A 22,322-nucleotide genomic window follows, 5' to 3' on the forward strand; every position below is an offset into this window, starting at 1 on the left:
AGGCTAGAACACAGTAACTACATATTAAATAGGAAAACTGTGCAATAGCTCTAATAATAAATTTCTTGTTTAATATTGTAATGTTTTCAGCCTCAGATATTTAATTGTGTATAGAGTTGTTTTAAAATTGAATAATCCCATAGATCAAGCTTGTTTTTTTAGTTTTCTAAGGAAATTTATTTCCTTCTCCTGTGTTACAAAATTCTGGAGTTTCTACTTTGAGTTAGGGGAGTATTTAAGTATTTAATGTTTTAATGTAAGGGAGATTATTCTGTTGGAAAAATATTTCAAGTTCCTTGATTATTTTTAAAATAATAGAATTTCTGCTTTATTACACATGTCTAATAGGAAATTATGACTTTTGTGGAACACCAACTCAGCATCTCCATGCCAGAGGTATTTATGTCAAGTTATTGATTTAGTTATATTATATAGCTCCAAGTAGTATCCGTTGGAGGCAATTCACTGGAACTCGTGTTTGTGAGAGACTGAGGATATTGACAATTTTCCCTTTCAAATATCTAATAATATAGTAGTTTAGATCATCACCAGCAAGGAGGTTTTCCCTATTATTAACATCTTGCATAAGGGTGGCACGTTTGTTGCAACCAATAATGATATGTTATGAATAACTAAAATCCATAGTTTATATTAGGACTCACTCTCTCTGCTGTGCGTTCCTCAAGTTTTGACAGATGCAGAATGCCACATATCCACCATTAAACTATCACACAGAATAGTTTCACTGCTTAAGAATGCATTTTAATTCAACATAAATTTATCATCTTCTCTTAAAAAGCCATATATTAAAAAATGATTAAACTGTTTCATGTTTTGGAGGATGAAAGTTGAAAATTGTGTGCATTGTGTTACTCAAAGTTCCTTACCTACCATTTATTAGGAAAATGTTTTAATAACAGGAACGCCTTGGTTCCAGTGAACTATGTATTCTAACAATAGTAACATGTCTATGATTGTTGCCTGCCTTCTTTTCCTCATCTTGAAATTTAAATTTTAAATCTAATTTTAATAATCAAGCCATGTCCCTTGGATGTCTCCTTCTTCCTTATAAATGGCTTCTACCTACTCTCTCTTATTTTTAACCAGCTTTTTTATACACAAATTTTTTATAGTCCTTCCGAAAACTCCTTTGAAATGTTATAAGTAAATTTAATTTATAAATTAAATTAGTGATTTAACTAAGATTCTGTAACAGCCATTTCCCACTATTTTTTTCATTAATATCTATGTTTCTGTAAAAAAAAAAAAAAAATCCTCTTGAATAAGTTTCAGTGGTTCTTTCAAGAAGAGAATTTTGTCAAATTTGAGAAAATATTCTTAGTTGCATCTAAGTTGTAAGTGAAACAAGATAATAGGCAATAAACACCAACCAGTGGTTAATAATTGGAATCTACACATTATCCATTGTGTTAGACCACAAACGAGGTGGTTTAAACAACAGAAATGATTTTCTCGCAGCTCTGAAGGTCTAAGTTCAAGACCAGGATGACAGCACATTGGACTTCTCTCAAGACCTGTCTTTGCTTACTGATGGCTTCCTTCTTGCTGTGTCCTCACATGGTCTTTCCTCTGTGTTCGTGCATGTCTGTGTCCAAATTTCCTCACCTTGATGAGGACACTAGTCTTATTGGATGAGGGCCGACTCATTTGAGCTTAGTAAATCTTAATTACCACTTTAAAGACCAGTATGTCAGGGGCGCCTGGGTGGCTCAGTGGGTTAAGCCACTGCCTTTGGCTCAGGTCATGATCTCAGGGTGCTGGGATCGAGTCGCATCGGGCTCTCTGCTTAGCAGGTAGCCTGCTTCCCTGTCTCTCTTTCTCTCTGCCTGCCTCTCCATCTATTTGTGATCTCTCTCTGTCAAATAAATAAATAAAATCTTTTTTTTTTTTTAAAGATTTTATTTATTTGCCAAAGATAGAGAGAGAGAGTACACACAAGCAGGCAGAGAGGCAGGCAGAGGCAGCGAGAGAAGCAGGCTCCCCGCCGAGCAAGGAGCCCGATGTGGGACTCGATCCCAGGACCCTGAAATCATGACCTGAGCCGAAGGCAGCGGCTTGACCAACTGAGCCACACAGGCGTCCCAATAAATAAAATCTTTAAAAAAATAAATAAATAAAGACCAGCATGTCCAATTACAGTCATAGTCAAAGGTACTGGGAGTCTGTGCTCCAACATAGGAATTTTGAAGAGCACAGTTCAGTTTGGAACACCCATTGAAATTAGTAAGCCTCTTAATTTGTGTGACTTGAAAATAGTGAAATGTGGTTTTCACGGACGAAGCATGTCACCATGAACCAGGCACTCTACACGCATTAACTCACAACCACAGGATGAAGTCAGGACTAGGCTTTCACCGAGGAGGATTTTTTTCAGTTGGCAATGGACTTTTTTTCAGTCAAGGTGTTGACTCTAATGGTTGAATGTACAAAGGGAATTACGTAATGAAAAACACTTCTTTAAACCTGAATACTCCCCCAAAGTGTTGCTTATTTTAGCATTTGAGTAAATGCGGATTAACATTTGTTTAAAAAACCCAGAAGAATTTAATAATAGATATGTTAAACCAACTCATAGTAGTCATAGGTGAGGAGCAGGGGTGACTGAAAACTTACTGACTTTAAAAAATTGACCTTTATGCAATTTCCTTCAGAGAGTTTCCCCAGTGTCAGACTCTCTGAAGTCAACCACTTCTCATTCATAGGATGTTCCATGATCCTTTATAGGAAAGACACGGTTTGGGTGTTTTTTTTTTTCCTTCTTTGCAAATGCATTTTTCTTTAAAGGCCTTCTTTCCCTTTCCTGCATCATTCTGACACCTGAATTCAAATAGGTAACTGAGTACCAAATTAACAGAATCCACAGGCACTGGAACACTAACCATGAATTTCCCCTTCTTCCTTCCGCCCACCTACCTGCACCTCCCCTGCGGGGGCCCAGCTACTCCCCTTTATGGGACATGTAGGGTACACCCCAACTTAAAGACTTCTTTATAATAATGCTCTTTACTGTGGTACTTTTGGAGATCTAAATGTGGCATCATTCTCTTCACGAGCTTTTATCGAACTTCTTTGTCTTTTCTGTTTACTAAAGGTTTAGGTTTCAATAACTTAGGAGTCATGAGTTCAGTTGGATTATTTTTTGCTTTGGTAGGAGAATCTCTAAAGTCAAGCAGCCATGGGCATGGAATTTTCTTTCCCTGGCATGGCTCTCTGAATTTTCTTTCCCCATTTCTAGAACAGAAATAATGATTTCCACTTCAGGAGGTTATTGCTAAGGCTTACATAGATAAGCTAATCTTCGGTATCTTGTTCAATGCCTGGCATGCAACAAATATTAATTCATTATCTTTCACTCTCAAAAGCCTAATACAAAGTCAATGACTTAAAGATCCTGGGTTTTTTGTTGTGATTGCTGAACACAACAAATTGCCAGAGCAGGCTGGACATTCTTCTGTGTTTCCTGCCTATTTTCAAATTTTTTTAAAAGTTGTAAGGTATCACCTATACAACTGGTCTGTGAAAATTTAATGAGCATTTATACTGTCTCTGTCACTGCGAGGTGTCCTAGGAAGCAGAAGAACTAAGACTCACTGTCAGGAAGCCAAAATAAGTTTACAGTCTACTTAGAGAAGATCTAGTCACACGAAACCATTAATAAGTAGACATTAGTTCTTATAATCATTATTCTAATAAAAATAAGTGCTTCTGTGGACAGGAAATGTAAAAACAAATAAGAGTTAAAGTTAAATTAGATTAGATTAGATTAAAATTAAAAAATGTGAAGCCTTCACAAATGAGGCATTGGCTGCTATCTTCTAAAGATCGTCTAGGTGGACCGTTTGCCCAAATGACGGCCTGGCTGTGGAGCTGTGGCGCTGTGGCATGGAGAATGGGGGTGGAGGGACTTTCCAGAGCATGGGATATGGGCTGCAGGGAGATGGGAGAATGACCGAGAAATCTGATTGGGTAGAATATGTTTTAGAAGATGACGTACAAAAAACCCAAAGAGACCAAGTGACCAAAAGTGGAAAGAACATGGTATACCAGATGAAAAAAGATGTATAATATTGTGGATAGTAACCGAGAAGGAGAACTGATTGAGCAACAAATGCTTAGTCTAGGAGAAGATGCTCAGAGAGCTGGAACAGGGAGAAAACCTCTAGGAGGCCGATGCAACGATCTAGGTGGGAATTGATGAGGCCCATTCTAGAGTGGTGAAAAGGGACAAAAACATGCAGAAGGTCTGATCTAGGTTCTATGTTTTTAAGTTCACAAATACCGTTTTTTTTCTTTGATATAAAAAGGTGTTTTTATACAGAAAGATGATAAAAGTCCTTTGCTTTTTCGGCAGGGTTCCCTGAAATCAATTTTACTTTTCATTTTTTCTTTAATGAAAGATTAGCCGTAGATGGCATCGCTCTGTAAAAAAGATTACGCATTTTTCACTTTTTAATCACATGGCAAGTAAGATAGGGTAAATAAGTATCTTTTGGGATACTTCTACTCCAAAGACAAATATTTTGGTATAACATAATATATTGTGAGATATAACTTGTATTTTCGTTTTTTAGATGTTTGAAAAATGAAGAATGATCTATGTCCCACATAGATCATATTCAGTAGTTGAAGTATTTTATTACTGTTATCAAGGATCTTATGGTTACTAAGGGAAATAAGCACACATGTTATTTGGCTGTGATCTTCTGCACATCACAGTGAATTTATATTAATGTAAACAAAAGAACTCATCAATTCATATGTGGAGTGGGAGTTTGAAAAAATTTACTTAGATACCTGAAAAATGCAAAAACTGGTATATGATTCTATTTTGTAATGTGTGCCTATTAATTGCTTTCCAAAATATATCCTGTGTAATTGTGGTTAGGGCATAACACCACATATTTATAGAAATTTTAAAAAATTGGTTTTTCTTTGATTCCTTTATGCTATGCCCAGAGAAATTTTCCTCATAAAGAATGATTAAGGGTTTCAAAGGAAATCATCTTCTTTAGAGAATATTTGTATTATTTTATAATTTTACTCTGGCTTGAACATGTTTAGTCCTACATTTATAAGCATGTGGTTTAACTTTCGTGTTGTTACCCAATGGGACATAAGCTGATTGACATTGCTTTTAAGAAAGCATTAATTTTTTTTCTATTTTAAGTCATTACATGTAAGATAAAGATAAGATACTGAAATCTTTTTGATTTTCTATTCTTAAGACATAGATATTTTTAGTTAAACTTTATTTTGAGATAAATCTTTATTTTTATTTATCTGAAAATTTACAAATTGCTGCTCCTTCATAGAACTATTATAAGCACTATGAGGACTAGAAATTGCAAATTATTCCCCCTTTTAATTACTACTACCGTCTTGTAATTCTAGAGTGTAGTGGGCATTAATAGAAGTTATTGCTTTCTTCCTTTGAGAATTTATTCAAAAAGTATAAATTAAGACTATGTGCCAGGAAATATGGAAAGTATTCAAGATAGCTAAGAGAATTGTCCCTGATGTTCATCTCACCATGAATGTCAGGAATGGCTATAAAACTGTGGCAGTGGGTTCAGATGGCTCCATGAGGAAAGAGAACAAGGGATAGTTCCACCTTCAGTGACTCGAGCTAGGACCGGAAGGATGAGTGGGAGTGTCTAAGGGAGCAGCAGGTAATCCCAGGGAGAGGCATGGCAGAAAAAGCAGGTGTAGCCAAGAGCTATAAGATCCAGCGGAACGTGAAGGGAGGGGGAAGGCTTTGGAACTAAGGAGATTCTGGGGAACAACTCGGATCCATAATCTGGTATTCTCTAGTATAAGAATCTCTTTAATAATGTAAAACTAAAGTTTTTGTGTTTTATGCTTACCGTGTTTTATCCTTTAACCTACGTGGGATTCAGACTTAGATGTTTCTGCATTTATATTATCACCAGACTCTTATGTTTGTTTTCTCTTACAGTGAAGTTCAGCAACTGCAATGGGAAACGGAAAGTCCAGTATGAAAGCAGTGAGCCAGCAGATTTTAAGGTGGATGAAGACGGCATGGTGTACGCCGTGAGAAGCTTTCCCCTCTCCTCTGAGCATGCCAAGTTCCTGGTATATGCCCAAGATAAAGAGACTCAGGAAAAGTGGCAAGTAGCAGTAAAATTGAGCCTCAAGCCTACCTTCCCTGAGGATTCAGTGAAGGTAGAGTATCCAAACATGGCTTTGGAGTTACCTTTAAAAATTAGATTCATACAGTTGGGACTAAATAGATGCTTTGCTTTATGTCACATTGGCCAGTATTTGAATTTTTATCAACTTCAGCCACTTCAAATAGTATTTTGTTGTTGTTGTAATTTTAATCTTACAAGATACTTAGACTAGATGTATATGTAAGCTATCTGAAATTGTGTTTGAAATGGCTGTTTATAATTCGAGATTTATAACTTAATTTAAATTAGGAGTTTGTTTTAAATTTCTTTGAAGCTTTACAAGCTCTTAAATGTAACCCTCAAATAAACAATTCTTTGCAAGATGTCACTAGTCAAGTCTATTAAATGGGAAGTACAGATATACTGTAGCATTTCTAGTGTAGAGTATTGGGTTTTGTTCTTGTCCCTTAATAATCAAATTGGGGAGTATGAATTATTTATATAACTGACATAACTTTAAGGAATGATATACTCCCTCTGGTGGAAGCTGCTATGAACCAGGATAAAAGAAAGAGATACACTTCCCACAAAGTACAGTTTGATTAAATTCAGCAAACATTTACTGAGCACTTATTTCGTATAAATCACTATATTAGGAATTTTTAATAATATGCAATAATTTCTTCAGTAAAGTTATGATAACACTGTTAGTTTCTGAATATTCTAGTTCATGTTAATTTGAAACAAATACAAGGAGGCACCACAATCATTTATTTTTGAAGTCTGTAATTTCATGAAGTATAACTATTACACTTTGTAGATTATTGTACTGTGGGAAGTAAGAATACACACGTTCGCTTTGGCTATTTAGTGTTAAGTGTAACATACACACCCATAATCAAATATGTATAAGTGTAGTAGTGGAAAAGATATCATTTTTCTCTTGCCCCAATGTTAGACTTTTATCATGTAAAATATAATTTATTAATCTATTAACTGTTAAGGGAAATCCTGTCATCTGGGGAATACAGAGTAAGAAACTGGTAACTAATTGAGTGAAAAGATGCTTTTGTTGTTGATGATTTGCTGTGTTCCAGCAAACTAGCTTGGATATTTGCACTGAAGCAGCAAGGGCTAATGGCTAAAATGTCTACAGATATAAGGAGAAACAGAAGAAAATGTTGACATCCAGCAGAGATTAATACCCAATGTGCAAAGTGGGTCATCTACAGCATCCATCATGGCTGACATAGGTTTAGAATAATTACAGCATTAATTCTGTGGGATTTAATAGGGTCATAAATATTTGAGACATGCCTTAGCAGTATGTATTAAACTTCTCTTGGAATTCAAATTATATTTTAGCACATCAAGATCTAAATTTAATGTACAGTAGCACATTACCTGAACTGTGGTTTAAACTAATGAGAGATATATAAAAGGATACCATTAAATTTTGCTCAATATTAACTCCTATCTAAGGTGGTTTATAGAAACTACTAATAGTTTACGCAGCTGTGCCACATAATAAATTGTTTGGAATTCAATTCTTCAATGATCAGTGTAACCCCCAAATTTTACGGTGTTTTCTATTATTTTAATAGGGGGATGAAGACAGGGCCTCCAGGCGTATTTTCTTGTTCATAACAGTGAACCCTGTTCTGTCAGGTATGCATTGATACTGCTGTCTTTCAGAAAATGTTTTTCCTAGTACTCAGCAATGTCTTGTATTTTAATGCAAAGGAATCACAAGAAATTGAAGAAATAGTATTCCCAAGACAAGTGAGTAAGCACAATGGCCACCTACAAAGGCAGAAGAGAGACTGGGTTATCCCTCCAATCAACTTGCCAGAAAACTCCAGGGGACCTTTTCCTCAAGAGCTTGTCAGGGTAGGCTGGCACAGTTTTTATTATCTCCATGGCATGCATCAAGTGTATGTTAGAAATGCTTTTGTCTCTTGTATCACAAGACAGACTTTACCACATATATTAAAAATTTATTTTTTGATATAGGTGAAATGTCTATAGTGCTGTGCAGAGACTTTTTTTTTTTAATTATTATCTCAGATTATGTATAAGTAGAGCTTTCTGTGGGTCCCATCCACCACGGACAGTGAAGCTTGTTGAGCGTGTGCATATGTACTTCCCACATACATCCACAACCAGACCATACCCTTTCTCGCTACGCAAACACACACACACACACACACACACACATACACACCCTTCCTTCACTTCCCCATCTGACAGCTGTGCTCTCCATGATGATCTTTGCCCTCTACAGATAGCTTTTGAGCCAAAGAAGAAATAAAGGGGCAATCATTGCTAAAAATGCCAGCACCAGGTGCATTTGAGAGTTTTTTAAAAGAAAAAAGGAAGTGACCTCTGCTACCATTAACAGAATCCCTGGGGTTGTGCAAAACCATAGGCTTTTATAAATCTGAGAAGTAGTTTTTTTTTCAGTTACTCCAAATGTATGCCATCAGATGTGGAGAAAAAAAAATCACAGATATGTGTACATGTTTGGTAAAATTATCAATCCATTGTTTTATTGCAAAAGGAAAAAGGACAAAGTTATTGTGTATTTATTTATTTGAATCTAGATGTTTGTGTACACGATTAATTTAGCATTCCAAAACGTACTTACTGAAAGTTGTATTCTTTATAAGTCATTTTTATATTGCATATTTTATTTTGATGCACATTATAATTCAATTTAACAATGAACAACATGGCCCCCAAATAAAGGCGCTTTTTCCCCCCCTACTTTAATGGACAATGAGTAAAAAGAGAATTTTGCCTTATAAGAAAACTAATAAACCAGATTCTGTTACTGGGTGAAGTGTATTTACCTAATACATAAAGATCTGTTATTATCACCTGCAAAAGTATTGCCAATTGGCCCTCTCCTTGAGCTGTTCTTCTTTCTTTTCTGTAGCCTTTTCCTATGATTTCTCACCTATAAACTGATTTTTCTGGGGAATTGTTATATTTGGGGGGAAAGGCAGTGAGCCTAGAGTGGATGTAATTTTTGAGAGCAAAAAATAAATGTATTATAAAATGATTTCTTATGTGTTTTGTTATTAATAAAGAATTTGGAGTAATAGATACCACCTTAAAATAACATGGAGAGCTTTGGTTGCAGTGAGTAATGTCAGTAAGACACAAGTGCAGAAATCTGACTTCTGAGCTCAACCATAATATTAGAATTCTCATGTAAGTTTGTTTCACACAATGGCCTAGGCAGTTATTCTCCTAACTGAATCAAAAAGGTAAACAGGTTTTATTTCAATTCAATTGGACACCTGTTCCTGTGTTAAATATTCTAACCTACAATCTCCGTGGATAGAATTTGATACAGTTTAAAAACTGACACTCCTTAATTTTGACTTTTTGGCCCTGCTCCTAGTGATTGCTCTTTTAGACATCAGTGTTGTTCCGAGTCTTTCTGGTGATAGGTGACATCTCTTTTTGAAGCTTATGACAGAGAAGCAAGGATGAGAAACAGGACTGGTTTTCTGGGAAGAGATGCTGTAAGTTTGTAACTGAAAAAGGGCATGAGGTGTGGCCTGTTCTGTCTGTGATAATGAGCTCACTTAGTCTCTCATTTAATATGATTGTCTTCTTGATCCTCAGATCAGGTCGGACAGAGATAAAAACCTTTCACTACGGTATAGCGTAACTGGGCCCGGAGCTGATCAGCCTCCAACCGGTATCTTCATTATCAACCCCATCTCAGGTCAGCTGTCCGTGACCAAGCCTCTGGATCGTGAGCTGATAGCCCGGTTTCATGTAAGATTTCAGCCTGCTGGTAATCTGTTGTATCAATACCCTTCTAACTGTGTAGTTTAATATTCGCTTCTTATATGGGTCTTAGAGATTTGATACTCACAAGTTTAATACCAAAAATAGGCTTTTCAATTTGTTGTAATGATTTCATGGTTTTTATAGAATTGATGAATGTTTAGGGTAAAAAAACAAAACCAAACCAAACAAAAACAGTGCCAAAGAAGAAAGTGAGATTGCCTAAAATCTCCTCACCCTTTACATGTTGGTGTGGCTAAGGATTTAGAGGAACAAATGTACATGAGGGAAGTCAAAGAGTCAAAGATTATTGCCTGTGAATTATAGAGATCACAACAGTTTTAATGATTGCATAGTATTCCATAAAACGTGTCGGCTATTATTTAATGATAATTTCTTACAATTTCAGTAGACATCTATGTTTGTCATCTTTATCTATTCTTCGTGGTCTGATTGTTACCATGAAATAGTCTCAGCAAATGTATATTTTATTTGTTGGCTGTATTCCTTCCAGAAAGGTCTGCCATTTAGATGCTCCCAACCAGAAATTGAGATTTCCCTTTCTCTCATAACCCAGCCAACACATGGTTTCATCAATCTGCCAATCTGAGCAATCTATTCTTAGATATATTCTTAGATATATTGTCTTATTATATTTCTTATGTTCATTTTTACACTCTTCATTTTTCTGTTTTATTCATTTTCTTATTGAGTTATCACTTTTGTATATAATTATCATGTTCATATTTTTAAAAATACGTATATATTTGAAACTGATTTTTCCAATTTAAAAATATTAATTGAAGTGAGTGTTTTAAAACTCAAGAATTGCCTAATATTAATCAAATTCCAGGAGGCATTTTTCTTTTCTTTTTTTCTTAGCCAAGCTTACACATTTCCTGGAACAAGATTTCAACAATTTTTTCATGAGTTTAATATAGAAACCTAAGTTGGTCTTTATTACTTCTCCAATTTCTGCATGAATAACTAAAATTTGCAATGAAATTATCATTTTTTAGACAGAATATATGCACATTATAAAAACTTCCAAATAATGCAGTACTAATGAGAAAGTAAAATGATTTGTAATGTCAGTACATAAAACCAACCTGTTTTTTCCTTTTTTTTTTTAAACAATTTGGTGATAGGTTGTAAGATGCTTTTCTTTGCATAGATTCATAAATGTATTCTTTGAAATTGGCAGCATTCTCTGAAACCAGCTTTTGTCACTTTTGCAATCAAAAGATTTAGCATCTTTCCGTGTCAGTAAATAGTTATTTATTTATAGCATCATTTTTGATTGCTTCAAATGATTTTGTTGAATGAATGTAATATAATTTTAACTAATTACTTATGGGTAGATATTTGGGTAATTTGTTTTTTTTATTTTACTTTGCAACTATAAATAATGTGGCAATGAACTTCTTTTCTGTACATTTGCCCATTATATCCTTGGAATAAATTTCTAAAATTGGAATTATTTTAATAAATATAGTGAAGTTATTCTCTGGAATGGTTGTATTATCTTGCATTGCCTGCCCACTGTATAGGAGATATATTTTCTCCATTCTATTATCTATTCCAGGCATTATTTACTTACCAAATTATCATTGGCAAAGAAATTATCTCAATGCTTTAAGTTGCCTAATCTGAATATCTAATCAAAGTGAATTCCCTATTCCTGTTCTCTGTTGAATTTTGATTTTCTGGAGGGGAGGGGGAGAGGGAGAGAGAGAATCCCAAGCAAGTTCCATGTCCAGTGTGGAGCCCAACACAGGGCTCAGTCTCACAAACCTGAGATGATGACCTGAACTTAAATCGAGTGGGATGCTTAGCCAACTGAGCCACCCAGGAGCCCCTCTCTGTTGAATTTTCTTTGGGAATTGTTTACCCTTTATACTTACTATTAAGCACCTCTTATCTATTTGGGATGTTAATGTTTAGTTTGTCATATATTTTCCTCTTTTGTTGTTTGTTTTTCAACTTTGTTAATAATATCTACCCTGCTATAGTTCTTGCACTGTAAAATTAATTGTTTTTCAATTTTATCATAAAGTCTAGTTTTAGAGATTGTTCTAATCTCCCCAATTTTATCTGTTGTACTTATTTATTTATTTTGGCATCTATATTTTTAACCTCCGTGAAGTGTATTTTACTAAAAGGAGAGCAGTATCTAGATGTACTTTGTTTTTGCTTTATAGATAGCCAGTTGCCTCATGTAATGAATTAGTATTCCCAGTAGTTTATCACTGATACTTAGTCATTCAAAACTTTTTTGTGTGTTTGTTTTTAGACTCTTACACTGCACAATAACATATTTGTTGAATTTTTGCACTTATAAAAACTTCTTAAGTTATTGAAGTTTTGAAAATTGTTAAAATATTGATATTGTGGTAGAGCAAGACTCCTATAGATCTAAATAGATGAATAAGCATAGGAGAAATTTTAAAATGTTTTTAAGGGGTGCTTGGCTGGCTCAGTGGGTAGAGCATGTGACTCTTGATCCCATGGTTGTGAGTTCAAGCCCCATATTGGATGTAGAGCTTAAACAAGTAAAATGAGAGTTGTTCTTTAAAAAGGGTGGGTGGCGCCTGGCTAGCTCAGTCTTTAGAGCATCTGACTATTGATTGGGGGGTTATGAGTTTGAGCCTCACAGTAGGTGTAAAAATAAAGAAATTTTTTTTAAACTCTTGAGTACTACTTGAGTACTACTCAACGTTCCCTTTTTCCAAAGGACTTGATTGTTTCATCAACCATTTCATCAACCAGGATTTTTTTTTTTAATCCTTCAGGAACACTTAATGCTAGTGCTTTTTATATTGTTCTAAACTATAAAGAAAGAAGTAAAACTTCCAAACCTTTCATAAAGACAAATTGTCATTAATACAGAAACTTTATAAAAATAGCACATGATAGACCAGTCTCTAATTAGTGTCTCAGATTTATGAATATAAAGAATATCAATATAAAATTCTAGATAATTCTTCCTGTGTGAAGTCTCATTATCTGAACTCCTGTGGTTAAAATGAGAAATAACTATTTTCAGGTCAGTTTCGGGGTAAACTCTTGCGCTGCAGAGTCTTACCGCCAGGACAGAGAGAACAACACTCATAAAAAAATAGAATCAATTATAGAATTGCAAGGATGTTTCAGTGTAAAGATCTATTAATATGTGATATATTAAATAAGTGGAGAAAAAGGATTATTTTAGAGCTGTTGAAAGGCAATAATAAAAATTTGCATTGTCTCATATTAGATAACCTCTAAATTTTTTTTTAAAAAGGCGATATATTGATGCTTCTTTAACTTGATGAACCATGCCCAACAGAATCCAACAGCTAGCATCATACTTAACAGAAAAACCACAGAAGCATCCCATTAAAAAGAAGCAATTCAACGGAACACTACACAGCTACTGAAAAAAATGTAATGGATCTCTATGCCCTGGATTAAAAGATTTTGAGGCTATTCTACCAAGAGTAGCTGAGTGACTATTTATTTAAAAAGGAAAAAAAAAGATAAAATTCTTAGAATACCATAAAACTCAAGCTTGGGAGAGGAACAATTATCTTACATACTCACACACTTTTAATGTTTATGAGTGACTTGTACAATTTAAAAGACCCCACCTAGTGTCAAAATTCCCTATGCACACTTAATTCTAAATTCTCCTCTGTTCTTATAATCTCTACGACTACTCTGTGCCCAGTACATTTTTAATTACCCTGACTCATATGTACAGATTTAGCAAAAGGATTTGGGAACTGGACATAACTGGCTTTGGATATGGGCTCTGTCAAGAGACAGAGCAAAGTTACTTGGATTTTCTAAAGCTCAGTTTCTTCACCTTCAAGCCCCTATCATTTCTGCCTCTTTCTTTTGTATAAGGATCAAACCAGTTGAAATCCACAAACCTGAGCAGAATGCCTAGCAAATACTAAGTGTTAGCTCTTACTGCTATATCTATCCTAATCACATGAAGTTTGGCAAACTTAATTTTTTTTTTGAAGGTTTTATTTATTTTGGTGGGATGGGGTGCAGAGGGGGAGAGAGAGAATCTGAAGTAGACTCCATGACCTGAGGGGAATCTGACACGGGGCTTGATCCCAGGACCCTGTGATCATGACCTGAGCCAAAGTCAAGAGACAGACACTTAACAGACTGAGCCACCCAGGTGCCCCTGGCTAACTTAAATTTTGATGGGGAGAGTAGCTTTTTCTTCAGTTTCTCTGTTCGCCCTCGTTATTTTCATAGCATGGTGATTGTATATTTTACCTTCTCATGTGAGACATACATTAGTAAATAGTTCTGTTTTCTAATTATTTTTGCAGTTGAGGGCACATGCAGTGGATATTAATGGAAATCAAGTGGAGAACCCTATTGACATTGTCATCAATGTTATTGATATGAACGATAACAGACCAGAGTTCTTACACCAGGTTTGGAATGGGACAGTTCCTGAGGGGTCAAAGCCTGGTGAGTTTAAACATAATAATTTAAAGATTCAAGAAATGTCATGTAAGTCAGCACTGGTTATAAACAAGAGAAGAAATCATGTGAACCTTTCGGTGTTATTTTCTTTCTTGTGAAATGATTTTAGGGAAAAAAGAAGATAACAGGAAAAAAAATTGATAGAAGAGACAAAGCAGAAAAACATCACTTCCCACTTTTTAAAATATATACACTATAGTCTCTGATTCTGTATTATAGGATCTGTGGGATCCTTTCATTTTACTGTCATTGATAAACTCAGTGTGGCCAAAAAAAAAAAAAAAAAAAAAAAAAAAACTCCAGAAGACGAGGGCTTTCTGTTCATAAACTGCAGATTTTATCATATTAGTCGGAGAAGCAAGTAAAACTCGGTTGGAGAGTCTGAAAGGTACTTGGTATTCCTGGGCTAGACAGTGAGGTAAAGCCAAAAACAGAGAGGGGGCTTGGAGACAGCTGTAGTTACACTGGATATTTACTTTGGGATGATCCTAATGTCTTCTGCAGTCCACACTTTTAGACCAGTGGCATGGAAAGTGTCCTAGTCTAGAAACAGGAGTTGCCAAAGCCTTTCATCATCGTGCAGGGATCTTTGACGACAATTTTAGACTCCTGTCCAGAAAACATTGTAGACTTCAGAAGACCAAGGCTATGAAGGCCAATTTGGTTTGAAAAACTAGTGGAAAAGAAAAACAGTGGGTAGAGAGATGGGAAAAGATAGTGTTTCACCAGCCTCCCTGAGCTGATTTGGTGTTTAGAGAGATTTAATTAGCTATGTGTTTATTATTTTTATTTTGTATTTAAAAGAGCCTCACCATTTAAAATAGTACTATGTATTACCTTTGTCACCTATGCCAGTTTATGCCCATAGCTCCTTTATGTATACACAGTTTATAGATAAAACCACACATGCCTTAGATTGGCACTGTTTCTTGCTCCAAATATACCTGTCTGTATCCTCAGAAAGGAAGTTCAGGTAGGGGGAAGGGGAGCTGGAGAGGGAAGTTCAGCATCTTTGGCTCCTCCTGAGTCACATTCCAGAGTAGCTTTCTTTGGGATTTTAAAATACAATAAAATCAAACAATATTAAAACATACACATATGAAAACACAAGACCTATATATATATATTCTAAATATAAGGGAAGATAAAGATTTTTTATGGGGGGTAATTATTTTTTGTTGTTTTTTTAAATCATTTCTTTCATTTGTTCTTCTGTTGTTTCTAACTTTATTAAGAGAACCCCTTCATGAAAATTGTCAAAAATGAACCATTAAAGGTAGATGTATTATGCATTTGATTATGAATTTCCACCAAAGCATCCTTTAAATACAAGACTCAATGTTCATAAGAACTAAAGACATTTCATGCATGTATTTCCAGTAATCATTCTGTAAGGATCTTGAATTAAACAGCATTGTAATCAGTATTTTGGTTCAATGTCCCGGAAAATACTTTTTTTGTTTTAACCATTCATTTGTTCATGCAGCAAATGTTTACAGAGTCTGTGCTGCATGCTGGTCACTCTGTTCTGCTGCTCTGGGCACAGCAGTGACACCCTAGTTCCTAACTCTAATCCTAAACCCTAACCCTAAACCCAAACCCTAACCCTACCCTACTGGAGCTTACATTCTAGTAGGGGAGAAAAATAGAAACCAAGGAAGCAAGCACATATGCAATGAAGTTTAAAAAAAAAAAAATAAGGGTGTAGAATGGGCACATAGTCAAAAGTGTCTCACTCAAGGGACAAGCTCTGGAAAGAGATTCGAATAACGTGATCAACCCTTCGTGAATTCTGGGGCAAAACTGTAGCACAGAGAGGTTCTAACATAGAACTGAGCTCAGAGCACTCATGAGGAAGGTGGGTTAGAGATGGAAAATTTTATATGCTAGTTCTTATAAATAGACCACGGAACAGACCTTCCTAAATAGTAACTACTTTCCTCTCTACTTCTAAATTACACAGTGTGTGTAGCTAGTTTGAACTTATTTGATTCTAATGCGTTGTTGATTTCCTTTCCAAAATATCTAATAAATTGAAGTCCCTGAGTTTGTTACAGCACTCTTGTAATCTCCTAGGAAATAATGAACCACAGTGCCAAACTCCGATTCAATGTACCAAAACAGCAATGCATGGAATGGTTCCTTATGACCTGAGTAAATGGAGTGTGCATCGTTACGCACACAGCTTACTTTCAGAAAGTGACTTAGGCTTTGAGGAGAATCATGCTCAGCATGTCATTTTCGATGTTATTGTATAACAGAGGAAAATACGGCAAAGGGAAAGTATTAGTGGACGTAAAATACATTGCTAATAGCATCTGTACTATTATTTGCCTTTTATACGAATAAAGGTCTGAAGTGATACTTTCTTTGAATCGCATAGTGAACTTCTAGGTTATGGGGAAAAATAAGTGTTTACAAATGTATACATTTTTAATAATTTTCCTTTCGAGGATCTAAACCATGTTTTGTATTTTTTTTAAGGTGAGGGCCGTTCTTATCCGTAGCATTTTTCATTCAATCTAAATGACAAATGTTTGTTTTGAGAAAGTGAAATTAAGATCGACCCAAAAGGCAAATACACCTCTTGGGTATATCTGTTTGGGAGATCCGACTTGCAGGGTGACCATTCATTCTCCACATGTCCTGTTCTAGGAACATACGTGATGACAGTCACTGCTATAGATGCTGATGATCCAAATGCCCTAAACGGAATGCTGAGGTACAGAATCCTGTCCCAGGCTCCAAGCACCCCTTCGCCCAACATGTTTACAATCAACAATGAGACGGGTGATATTATCACAGTGGCAGCTGGACTTGATAGAGAAGTAAGCCAACCAAAAACTATCTGAATTCGTTTTTAATCTTAAGGGTATACAGTATCCCATGCAGTTTATCTCCAGGTAATCAGACGTCGACAGTATCATTCAATATCAATTTTTCAAAGAAATCTTGTCGTGCTGTTTTGACCAGACTCAAGTTGGTGAAGTGATGTGTGCATACTGGATAGATCGTGCTGGCCCGTGTACTATTTCGTGCGTAATCAACCAAGTCAATTAGATGTATCTGGTACCTAATTTTTAAAATCCTTGCCATTTTCTCAGTTTTCCCTTACAGTCAAAGGTTTTTGTGAGCAATTAAACTAAAATCCATGAACAAATAATGTGTGTATACATTTAGGATAATTTTTAATAGCCCTATTGTTTTCAAGATTTGTGTATTTGTTTTGCAGGTGGGGGCGGGGAGGGACATAGGAAGATGGAGAGAGAGTCTCAAGCAGTCTCCATTCTGTGCATGGAGCCCCACCTGGGGCTCGATCCCCCAGCCTGGAGGTCGTGACCTGAGTCGAAACTGAGAGTCAGGTGTTTAAACGACTGCACCACCCAGGCGCCCAACAGTCATATATTTAAGAGGCTACAAATAACGTGTGTGTTGAGGTATTTTGTAGCTTTTCTGGATAGCCCGGTTTAGTAAAAAGAGATTATCTCCTTTATTAGAACTTGCCCCTTAACTCTAAAATTGACTTACTTAACAAGTTTGAAGACCAGCAATGGCATTAATTCTACTGACAAGCCTTTAAAGGTATAAATGGAGAAAAACAGACTTCTGGCATGATTTTTGTTGAAAAGGCATAAAATGTTAACAGCATTGAAATACCATGTAGTGTCACAGTCTGAAAGGGGATGGGCTTTTCTTAATTCCCAATGCTCATCTCACTGTGACAGACCTCAACCCACATTCCTTCCACCAGGAATGATTTGCACCTTCTTCTTGTTCTTGAACCTTCCATTTCTTCATGTCTCAATTTAATCCACACTTCTATCCTTTCCCTAAAACCCCGCTCCTAATGAATCTTTTACACTCTTTCTCTATGTTGTTCTGGCCATTTTCTTAAGAGATTCTCAAGGTCATTATTGACCATCAGTAATCATCATGTGAGTGAATTATCAAAGTACTTAACTCATAGACATTTGTGCTTTGTAGGTTTCTGGCCAAGCCCACTTTTACAGTAATGAGAACTCAGATTATGTATGTCAAAAGGAAACATTATGCTTACCATAATAAATATTATTGACAGGGATTTCAGGAGTTGGTTTTTATGATGTTTTATTTGCCTCAATAGCATTCACTTGAATTGGATCGAAGAAAACATTACTATTGCAATTAATTATATACGCAAGATAGTGCTAAAAGCACTTTAATGAAGTAGTACGAACAAATAAAGTTTACTTTATTCACAACTGAACTGAGCTGAGAGCCTTACTTAGGAGTTAGATGTACACCTAGAACATTGTACCTATTAACTTACGGGTGTGACTGATTCTTTTTCCAGGAATAATCTGTGTTGGAGATAGTTGAAATTTAGTATTTGTGGTAGTGCTTTTGTTCCATGATCCTTGGAACATGTGTGTCTTTTCACCTCTTCCAATATTGTATAATTCACAATTCCTAATGCCAGTGAGCTCAGCATGTGTGCATAGTTCACTTGAGAATAGGAGATTTTTTTTTAAAAGATTTATTTATTTATTTATTTGACAGACAGAGATCACAAGTAGGCAGAGAGAGAAAGAGGAGGAAGCAGGCTCCCTGCAAAGTAGAGAGCCTGAGGTGGGGCTCGATCCCAGGACCCTGGGATCATGACCTGAGCCGAAGGTAGAGGCTTTAACCCACTGAGCCACCCAGGTGCCCCCAAGAATAGAGGGTATTTTTTAACGTTCTCCCCTGAATGCCAGGTTGCTGACATACTGTGGAGGTATATAACTCATGCCCCAATAGGAATACTTCTCTCTCATTCACACGGTCCTCGTGAGATACAGAAATGGGGCTTCATCATGTTTGCACACCGCGGTATTCTTATCGCATCGAGCCGGGCTGTTGGATGACAAGGAAGAGGCACTGAGAATTAAAGGTCGTTTTACGCCCACAGACCGGCCATATTTAAAAACCAGAAGGACTGCATTTAGTTCAGCGGATGAAAGCCTGACGTCGTACCCTAATCGTGGTTAGGTCTATTTCGCAGGGGACGGAAGCCGCCGTGCCCCACATGAAACGAATGTGGGAATGGATTAGAAACGATAGAATCGTGTGTGAGAAATAGCTTTTTGACAGTGAAATTATTAAACACAACAATGAGTTACCAGAGAAAATTACAGAAAACCTTCCTTTTCTGAAAGTCATTTAACGGGGAAAAAAAATGTATCTATCTCGGATGGTTTATGGTAATTCTGCCTGAGGCCAAGGATAAATTACTCTGGCTTCCTCAGGCCTGGTGCAGGCCTGAGTTTCTTTTATTTCTATTAGAATTCACAGTTTTCTCTCTGTCAGAAGTAATTTCAGTTGTCGTTCTCCCAGGATATATGACACCTATAAGTGACTGAACTCCTAATCGTTGAAATCCTTACTGAGATTCGGTTTTTTATTCTACTTTAATCTGTGGGTTTAAAAAAATATCAGTTCTTCAAGTTGCTTTAACTTGGCTGTGCTTCTTCCTGGCACTTTCTTTTCTCTACCCCTTTCTCTTGGTGTCTATCGCCTGCCCTTTTTGGCTAAGACTACTGATGACTAGCCCTCTGCTTCAGTGGGTGTAAATCCTGGGACTGCCTGTTATGGGCTATTTGACCTTCCCTGTGTTAACCTGAAACCTTAGTTCCCACATCTGTGAATGGGGATAAAAATATTACCTCCCTCATGGGATGGTTGTAAGGGTGAGGTAACACAAGGCATAATGCATTCAGCACTGTGCCCATTAAATATTAGCTATTGTTTTCCCTTGTTACCATCATAAATCCAGCCTGGGCATACTGGGTGAGCGCTATCATTTTGGCTCCTCCTACATCACCCAACATTCTATCATGGCAAAGATAGAATGATACTGCCTGTTTTCCACGTCTACTGATCCTTTCCGTTGCGCTCTCTGCTTCATGTTCTGCGTTCCACTGTGTTGGTCTTCTCTTCCCTACAGGTTGCCTTCTAAAACCCAATAGTAGCTTCATAATCTGTAAACATGCTGAGTCTCCCCTGTGGTAAAAAGACTCCCCACCACCCCTAGGATGACATCAGAGCTCTGTAACATGGCGCTCCAAACCCTCTATGACACTGGTCCCAAAGCCTTCTTTGGTCTAACCTCCTGGGGTTCCTTGCCTCCTCTTGAGGAGCAAATGATGTCCAACACTCATACAATCACACACAACTCCTTGTACAAATCTTCTGTTCCTGTGATTTCCTCTGCCTGAAGAGCTCCTTTCCCATCTCTTTAGAGCAGGGGGACTCTGAGAGCCAGTCCCCAACTGCTCCCTGAGCACCCCTAATAGTCTCTGTATTCCCTGAGATGGGCAGAGACTATGTCACATAGACATTATATCTGCCTTCTTGTTCTCAGTATTTGGTGAGGCTCATGTGCTCTTTTTTTACCCTGAATAGGAACCCTGAAGAAATGTTCACGTTATGTGATTTTCTCCTTGTTTTCCACACAGAGTCCTTGAAAGGACAGCCCACACTCTTGCTCAGTTCCCATTCCTTCCTCATCTTGACGTTTGGCTTTCTGCCTGCCTGCCCCACTCAGGATGCACCCTTGTCATGCACATATTCTCACTTCATAGGAGGGCACTCATATAGTGGAGCAATTAATGGCATAGACTCTGGACTCACAGAGACCTGGGTTCAAATCCTACTTCTTCTACTTCTGGCTGGGTGTCATTGAGCAAGCTTCCCTGCCTCCCTAAGCTTTGGTTTCCTTATCTGGAAAATGAGGATTGAAAAAAAAAAAAATCCACCTGCCTTACAGGTAATTGTGAGGACTGAATATGATAGTGTATACTGCTTAGCAGTACGTCTGGCATGTAGTTAGTACTCAGTCTAAAAAAATGTTATTTTTTTTTTCTTATCAAGGTCCCAGAAACTTGTCAGCATACTGTAAGCATTCAAAAAAAAAAAAAAAAAAGAATTTAGACTCCAGAAACACAAGGTAGATGGTACCATCAGCCATCAGCCCCATTTCACAGGTGAAGGAACTAGGACTTCGCCTTTACGAATTTTGAACAGGATCACAAACCTGTACTTATAAATTCTCTTGACATTATTATTTAATTGTCCATCCCCTAACTCAGTGCATATAAAAGCAATCCATCATCACCCTCAATCTATGAGTCCTGATCAATTTCCCATTTCATGTGACCAATACCACCATCCCAGTCTCCCCAAGATCACAGTCTTCCTGCCTTTACCATGCACTGCCATCCATCCACCAATAAATTTAGTGATCCGTTTCCTTTCAGTTTACCTCCAAAATGTATCTTGCATTCATTCTTTGCCCCAGACTCTGATGACTGCTTTGCATGCCCTATTGAAGTCCTTGCATCACACTTTCCAACTCTTACTACAGATGCTTTGTACGTCTGCTCCTGTGATCCATTAATGGCTTCCTTCATCACTTAAGGGTATCAAGGCCATCTCTGGGGTTACTCATTATTTTATCCAAGTAAATACTACATCACCCAACATCTAGTAGACATTCATGAAATGTGTGTCAACTGAATGAATGACCGCTACTCTCACTTCTTCGTTCACTCATATCACTTTAGTTCAGTGTTTCAAAGTGTGGTGCCCAGGTGTGATGATTTTTATTGATACATGGAGGGATGCCTCTAGAGAAAAATGGAGACCACAAGTCTTCAGATGCTACTCCATCAGGTAGAGACTGCCAGAGTGCAAGGATTATATTGTATTTATTTTTATAGTTATATTTATGGGAGGTGATGCTGGTCTTCTATTTATGATAATTTAACAATAAATTAAGTTTTTTAAAAGGGAGTGAATGTCAAGATTAATGTTAAGTGACTCATGGTATAGAAATATGAGGATATGGCAGCATTGGGA

The 22,322-nt window shown here is 36.7% G+C and overlaps 1 protein-coding gene across 1 annotated transcript in view; it reads left to right on the forward strand.

Moving 5' to 3' along the window:
* The window catches only part of CDH2 (cadherin 2), a 211,525-nt gene that overhangs the window by 143,352 nt on the left and 45,851 nt on the right, over window positions 1-22,322 (forward strand). Inside the window, exons 3-7 of the mRNA XM_032309845.1 lie at window positions 5,978-6,204; window positions 7,896-8,042; window positions 9,789-9,944; window positions 14,288-14,432; window positions 17,103-17,275. Of these exons, the coding sequence (XP_032165736.1) occupies window positions 5,978-6,204; window positions 7,896-8,042; window positions 9,789-9,944; window positions 14,288-14,432; window positions 17,103-17,275 (848 nt within the window). The remainder of the gene's footprint in view (window positions 1-5,977; window positions 6,205-7,895; window positions 8,043-9,788; window positions 9,945-14,287; window positions 14,433-17,102; window positions 17,276-22,322) is intronic.

This window comes from Mustela erminea, chromosome 13, assembly GCF_009829155.1.
Source record: "Mustela erminea isolate mMusErm1 chromosome 13, mMusErm1.Pri, whole genome shotgun sequence".
NCBI classification, from domain to species: Eukaryota; Metazoa; Chordata; class Mammalia; order Carnivora; family Mustelidae; genus Mustela; species Mustela erminea.